Source organism: Haplochromis burtoni, unplaced genomic scaffold (genome assembly GCF_018398535.1).
Source record: "Haplochromis burtoni strain Fernald_Lab_line unplaced genomic scaffold, NCSU_Asbu1 Contig_311, whole genome shotgun sequence".
Taxonomy (NCBI): Eukaryota; Metazoa; Chordata; class Actinopteri; order Cichliformes; family Cichlidae; genus Haplochromis; species Haplochromis burtoni.
The window spans coordinates 521,093-527,776 of NW_024582672.1; the positions used below are offsets into that span (position 1 = coordinate 521,093).

Sequence of the window (6,684 nt, forward strand, 5' to 3'; positions counted from 1 at the left end):
GTAATGAATAAATCGTCTGCAGTTACTTGTAAAGTCTGTTTCCACAGGTCCACAGGTAAAATGAACTGTGTTTAAATTGCTGCTGCAGATCTCTGCACACGTGCAGATCTGAAGTAGAACAACGCCGTCCTCATCAGCTGCTGGTCACGTGGTGCCGGGGCAACAATGAAAACGTAATTTTCCCCTCCTTCTCCCACAGTGCGGCTGCACGACAGCATATCAGAGGAAGGATTCCACTATCTGGTCTTTGACTTGTAAGTGCTGCCTTTGATTGTTACATGTTCCACTAATGCACCACGAAACACGTGTGACTGCGCAGACCACACCCACATCCACACAAGACTGGTAACCTCGCCGCTGTCCCATGCACCGCCGCCGAGGCATCTGGGGGGAATAAATGCAGCGTGTTGCCTCTGCTCCATCTGCTCAGGCACATCCTATACTCCTGCATCCATATAAACATATAAACACGCTGAGATTACTGCTGGCTCACACAGATGGCAGGTATCTGTTCCAGAGCCATCTGCTGAGTGTCTTTTTTACCATGTAAGAATCCCAGTTTCCCTGAGTATCCGGCCTGAGTCGGATGGGTTAAAGCTGCTTTTCTTTCTTATGCTGACAGCTCATATTCAGTGTGTGATATATGAGCGATACGGGTGCTGTTGCTTCATATATCTCTTTAAAAACGTATCATTTATAAAGATGCTACGTTGCTCCTTCACTGGGAGGAGAGGTTGTACCAATCCAGTATGAGTCTACAAAATACTTATTGTAGAGCAGCTCTGGTGTGAAAATCCTGTGAGGTTCTGGAGTCATCGTGTTCACGTGGTTGGGCCTCACTCCAGAAGGAGGCAACGTGGGTCTTCAGATTGATGCCACAGACAAACTTGTTGAGGGTCAAGGTTTCTGAAAGAGTGTGAGAGCCCTGCAGAGCTGCCACCTTTCATCCATAGGTGCTGCCAGCATTTTGCACCAGAGTCACGCTGACGACCGCACCTCCAGTTTTAACAGACATCGCAGAGATCTGTGGGTGTAGCTTTTAAAGCCAGATGCTTTCTGGCTGTATATGTGATTTCAGCTGCTCAGCAGTTTGTGGCTGTGCTGTTGTCTTGGTGAAGTCAGCTTCCCAGGAAACAAGCCGTCTGGCAGCAGGCTGTTCTCCGTTTCACCGTTTGGACTCAGTAAGGCACCAAGAGCTCAAATGAAGCAATCGATGTGCAGAAAGTCCGTTTTAATTCTGCAACAATCTTTAATTCTCCCAACCAATCACAGCAGATGGCCCCGCCCCTCCCTGAGGTTTCTTCCTGTTAAAAGGGAGTTTCTCCTTCCCACTCTCGCCAAAGTTGTGCGTCCACATTGAAACGGCCGTAAACGCTGACGGCCTGCCTCATTTCTGTCTGCTGCTTGTTTACTCTCCGGCTCTTTGAAGCGTGGCGGCAGAATGACGAGGAAAAGCAGCGAGTTTTTCAAATGGACTCACAATGAGGAGGAGTTGCTGCTGCGAGTAACACAAGAGTACAGAAGCGAGTGAGAGTTAAAAACTGAAGCACAGCTCTCTGCAGCTTTAACAGAACAATGCTGTGTAACGCCCTCTGCTATCTTTGGTTAATTGGTCACATGACTGCACCACATGACTGACGTGCGGCATCTTTTTCGAAAAGGCTCCGGGTTCGATGTCCACGCTGTGACGCGAAGATGACGTTTTCTAATGTTTCCGCTTTGGAGAAAACGCTGAGTTTTCCTTGACCGGAAACGGCGTCTCAGTGTGGACGGACGCCAAACGGAGAGAAAAAACCTTCGTAGGAGTCAGGATCCTTCCTCCAACGCTGCTCAGTGACTGCCTCCTCCCTGCTGGGTGTCATCAGCTGTTGTTTGCAGTCATATCTGGCAGCCAGAAAGGAAATGGCTTTCTAAACTCGACGAGCAATAATAAGATCAGAGGAGTGTCTGCTTCCTGGCCACGAGCATCTCCTCTTTTCCCTTCATTGAATCATTGCCAGTATGGATGCCGGGAGACTCTCGCAGTGGGTTAAAGCACAAACCCTGGATCAGAGAGGGCATGGCTGCAGCACCATCAAGTTGTTAGAGGGCATTTAGCTGATTTACTGGGCTTAACATCGTCTTTGAACATCTCCAGACTCAGCTGCAACCTGATTCAGTTGTTAGTGCCACTTGATTTGATCTGTGTTACTTGGAAAATCTGACTTGAGTCATGGAAACGTTTTCAGCTGGAAGGAATTCCCCTCCAGCTGAAACGGTAATATTGTTGCCTGGCTGCATCTGCTGGGATCAGGGTTTTCCTCCTCGTGTCCCCAGCTGGGCCCAGTCCCTACAGAGGGATGGAGTTTCTGCTCTAACGTGTGGGACACATGTAGCTGTAGCCACTTTAAAGAGCTGACGTCTCTGTGACCAGCAGTAACTTCAACAAACCAGTCTGAATGGGACCAGTGCTGTACGTGTGCTGGAGCCACACATTCCCCCTGCAAATGAAGTGAAATCAGCTTCTTTCTGCTTTTTGTTTCGCTGTGTTCGTTCCCAGAGTCACTGGTGGCGAGCTGTTCGAGGACATCGTTGCCAGGGAGTACTACAGTGAAGCTGATGCCAGGTCAGTGTGAGCTCTTTCCTTTCTGCGTTACTGTAGACGTGTCATGTGACTCGCTCTCCCTCGGCAGCAAAGGCGTATTCATGCAGCCACGGTGAACTAGAGCAGACACACAATGACAGCTGATCACAGTGGATGTTTGCAAAGCTTATCATGCCTCACGTATGCATCTATGCCTTTTGTGCCCAAACCCTCTGTACCTTTTCTCTGTCCCTTTATGAGGAGGCTCCTTCCTCAGCTTCTGTTCTGCTTATTAAAAATCACCCATAAAGCAAATAATCCAGAGTAGGGATGGGTATCGTTTAGGTTTTATCTGATACCGGTGCCAAACCGGTACTTTTGAAACGGTGCCGGTGCTCAAAGAACGGAGAACACAATATTGTCCAAAAACCTCTCATGTTCAGCTGTTTTTTGTAAAAAAATGTTAGCCTTTTCTGCAGCTATGGGGATAGGTATCGTTTAGGTTTTATCCGATACCGGTGCCAAACGGTACTTTTGAAACGGTGCTGAAGTGCTCAACGGTGCTTAAAGAATGGAGAACACAAACTTTGTCCAAAAACCTCTCATGTTCAGCTGTTTTTTTGTAAAAAGATAACAATGTTAGCCTTTTCTGCAGCTATGGGGCATATATGGTATCACTCTTGGCTGGAAGCAGTGCTTAAACAATGGAAAAAAACACAAACTTTGTCCAAAAACCTCTCATGTTTAGCTGTTTCCCACTTTTTCTTTGGTCATTTTAGCCTTTTTGCCAGGGTGAAGGGAGTATCTGCCATCAAACAAGAAGACAGCCGCATGTAGCTATGATGATGTTTGCTAGTTCACCTTACATGCATTAATGTAATAACGTGGTTAGCCTACTCAACGTAAATTACACACGAACAACATAAGCTACTCACGCAGAGAAGAACGGCTGCTGCTGCATCATCATCCTCATCATTTCTGCTACACTGGCAGGGCTAGGGGCCAGGACTCTATTCTTCGGGTTTTTGGGGATGTTGCTGACTCCGGGTCCGATAACTGGCAATCACAGTATCAGCTTAAAGCACTTGTTACAGGCTGCTGAGTTTGCATCTTTTGCCATCATGGCACCGGACACCAGCACCCATCCCTGATCCAGAGTGACTTTTGTGTAACATGTTAAAGGTTTCCATTGCAGGTTTTATTCCTTCCTGCAGGAGTTATGGGACAGTTTCACCTAATTGATGCTGTTTGTGGTGGAGTTTGTGTTTTATGTGACGCAAACTTTGTATTTTCTCTTAACAACTTGAAGGAACAGTTCAGCAGTTCATACGTGTGACTTTATTGAGTGGGTGATGTATTTAGCACACAGATTGGAAGCAGAGGGAAACCCCAGAGTCAAAGAGTACAGCTGCCACCTCAGGCTGAGTGCACGATGGCTGTATGTGATTTTCAGCTTCAGCACTTGTCTGTGGAAGCTTGATGCTTTGGCAGGACTTTACGGTCTGTGCTTGATGTTCTTCAGCCGAGCTCACGTCTGCTCTACGAGCGCTTTGGTTAAGCCTCAAACGCTGGTGCAGGTACCTGTGCAGAAATAATTACTGAGGATGCCAAACGTGCAGCAAAAGGTGAGGAACAATGCTGCACGCAGAGAGTGTTAATCATTTATTCTCAGCAGGCAACAAGACGCAGTGAACAAAATCACATCAGTTTGGTGGCGCCTTCGCCTTCTTCTACGTCCACTTCCACACAGTTTTTGAAGGAAGTCAGCTGGCAAACATCTGGGAGAACTACGCACAGATGTTCTGTGGATGTGGGCGTCCTCGGGTCTCTGATCGCAGACACACTCGATGATGTTGAGATCAGGGGGGCGTCACTTCAGCGCTGCTTGTTCCTCTCACAGTAACGAGTTCCTGCTGAGTTCGGCTGTGTTTGGGCTCCTTAAACAGTGAAAGCTCTCTTTGTTTACAGCGTTTTCACCTGCCTAAGATGTTTGCACAGTGCTGTCCACAGTTTGTCAGACCTGCACTGTCGCAGGCTGGTTCTCTAACGGGGCCGAGACAGATGGCTCCTTGGACAGCAGCAGAAACCTTCGTCAAACACTGTCCCTGGTTCCTGCACCGTAGCTGCTGACAGCTCTGAGTGGCTCTCTCACTGACTGCTGGACGCACACGTTTGAATTTATTTAGGATTTTCTCCAATCCTCACAAAGCCAAGAGTCTACATGAAGGCTTAGTTATGTATATAGGCCCACAGGAAGTGCTGCAGGAGGCTCCACAGTGACACGTTACTGTGTTGTAGTCATCATGATTGACTACAGCTGGTAGCTTGTCTTTGGATTTGTTTGACAAACTTCAGTGGAGCCTCGCCGTCACCCTCAGAGGAGAGGAAGTTAGGAAGTCCAGGATCAACCTGGGAACCATTAAGGCTCAAGACTGCGGTGAAGCGAGTTTTCCACCACCGTGGTTGGAGAGGTTGCCGACCACACAGTGTCCGTATGGATAAATCTTCAAAATGAAGTTTGACGGTGGGACAGGACAAAGAGCTGTTTGGCCCCAATGACAAGAGGCTTATGTTGAGGAGTAACGCTGAGGTTCCTAAACCTGAGAGCACCGTGCGGACTGTAGGAGCTGTTCTGCTGACAGCGGTGCAGGTAAGAAGCACAGCTGGGTTCTCCGACAGGACAGGACAACATGCTGCTCTGAGCTCCGCCTCCGCTTCAGGGCCCGGACCACGAGCCAACATGTTCAGATCGGTGACGGTGGTCAAATATACCGACAGAATCATCCCCGAATCCTGTTGATGGCTAAAAGCATCATTTTAAGCTGTGTGACTGTAGAGAAATGCCAAATAAATCCAAGCTCGTGCACCGTTGCTTTCAAAGTCCTGCAGGAGAAGAAAACGTGCACTCACATTAGAAATGCAAAGCCCGGGAAAGATGCCCAGGACGAGTGGATGGAAACAGCTGAGCTGTTTACCGTCACCGAGCTTGTGCAGCCAACATGTCCATGCTGCAGTGTATTCATCGCTCATGGTCACCGCTGCGCCTGTGTAGTCTTTGCTCGTGTTTCTAGTCGTATCCTTGGTGTGTGTCTTTGAATGCATCCCTCGTCTCTCCGTTAAGCTTCCTGTTGGTTAGCTTAGCGTCCTCGTGTCTCTCGTGCGTCTCACCTGTGTGCTTCTCCTCCTCTGTTATCTGTTCCTGTGTTTATAGTCCGGCCGTAGGATCCAGAATATTTAAAGTTGACCTTTTTAGGTCCTGACAGTGAGCAAAGTGACCTGTTTGTTACCAAGCAGCTGTATTCCTGACACTTTAGCTGTTTCCTGCTTCCGTCTGTAGCAAAGACAGACCTGCCTCTGCAGCAGCTCGCACTGCAGAAAGTCTTCACGCCATCGAACACTGAACTGTTCCTTTTCGATGTTCACCTGTCACTGCAGTGCTGCTCCAGCTGTCTGACACTGACCCGTCCTCCCTCTCCTCTCTGCTTCTGGCCTGGTCTGCCTCCACAGTCACTGCATACAGCAGAGTGTAGTCATTGTCACACAAATGGCTTAGTGCACAGAGACCTGAAGGTTGGTAAGGGCCAACCGTTAAAAGACTCGGCCGTGCTGCATCCACTGCCTGATCAGTACCACCCTGCCTCCACCAGTCACCCTCGCACATCGCCACAGCGGGGCGTTGTGGGCAGGCTGGCTGGAGACAAGGCGGCGGGATGTGTCGTGCAGGCGGGGGCAGGCAGACGCCATCACAGCCTGCCTCTACTGTACGCCACCAAGTGCATGTAGCATCTTTGCTCAGTGGTGCGCTGACACAGCCGCTGTCACAGAGAGGAGAAAGATGGTGTGGTTTCATTATGATCATTGTTATGATTCTAAAGGTGGAGCATCATTAGGTTCAATTCAAATTCATTCAGTGTGTTTACACATAAATACAGCAGAGAAAGTTTGAAGCAACGAATTTGCTTTTTAACACTTTTGAATCTATAAAAATGTGTTTAAGAGATGAAAGCAGGAGCAGACCTGAAGCATCCTCACAAACAGGATGTGCTGCACGAGTAACACTTTCAGCACGACACAGTCAGAATACTCTTAGTTATGCAAGCCTGCATCCAGATGTGGCACGC

General features: G+C 48.5%; 1 protein-coding gene across 1 annotated transcript in view; it reads left to right on the top strand.

Moving 5' to 3' along the window:
- The window catches only part of camk2d1 (calcium/calmodulin-dependent protein kinase (CaM kinase) II delta 1), a gene marked incomplete in the record, with an annotated part of 97,977 nt that overhangs the window by 58,718 nt on the left and 32,575 nt on the right, over window positions 1–6,684 (top strand). Inside the window, 2 exon segments of the mRNA XM_042228207.1 lie at window positions 200–254; window positions 2,540–2,605. Of these exon segments, the coding sequence (XP_042084141.1) occupies window positions 200–254; window positions 2,540–2,605 (121 nt within the window).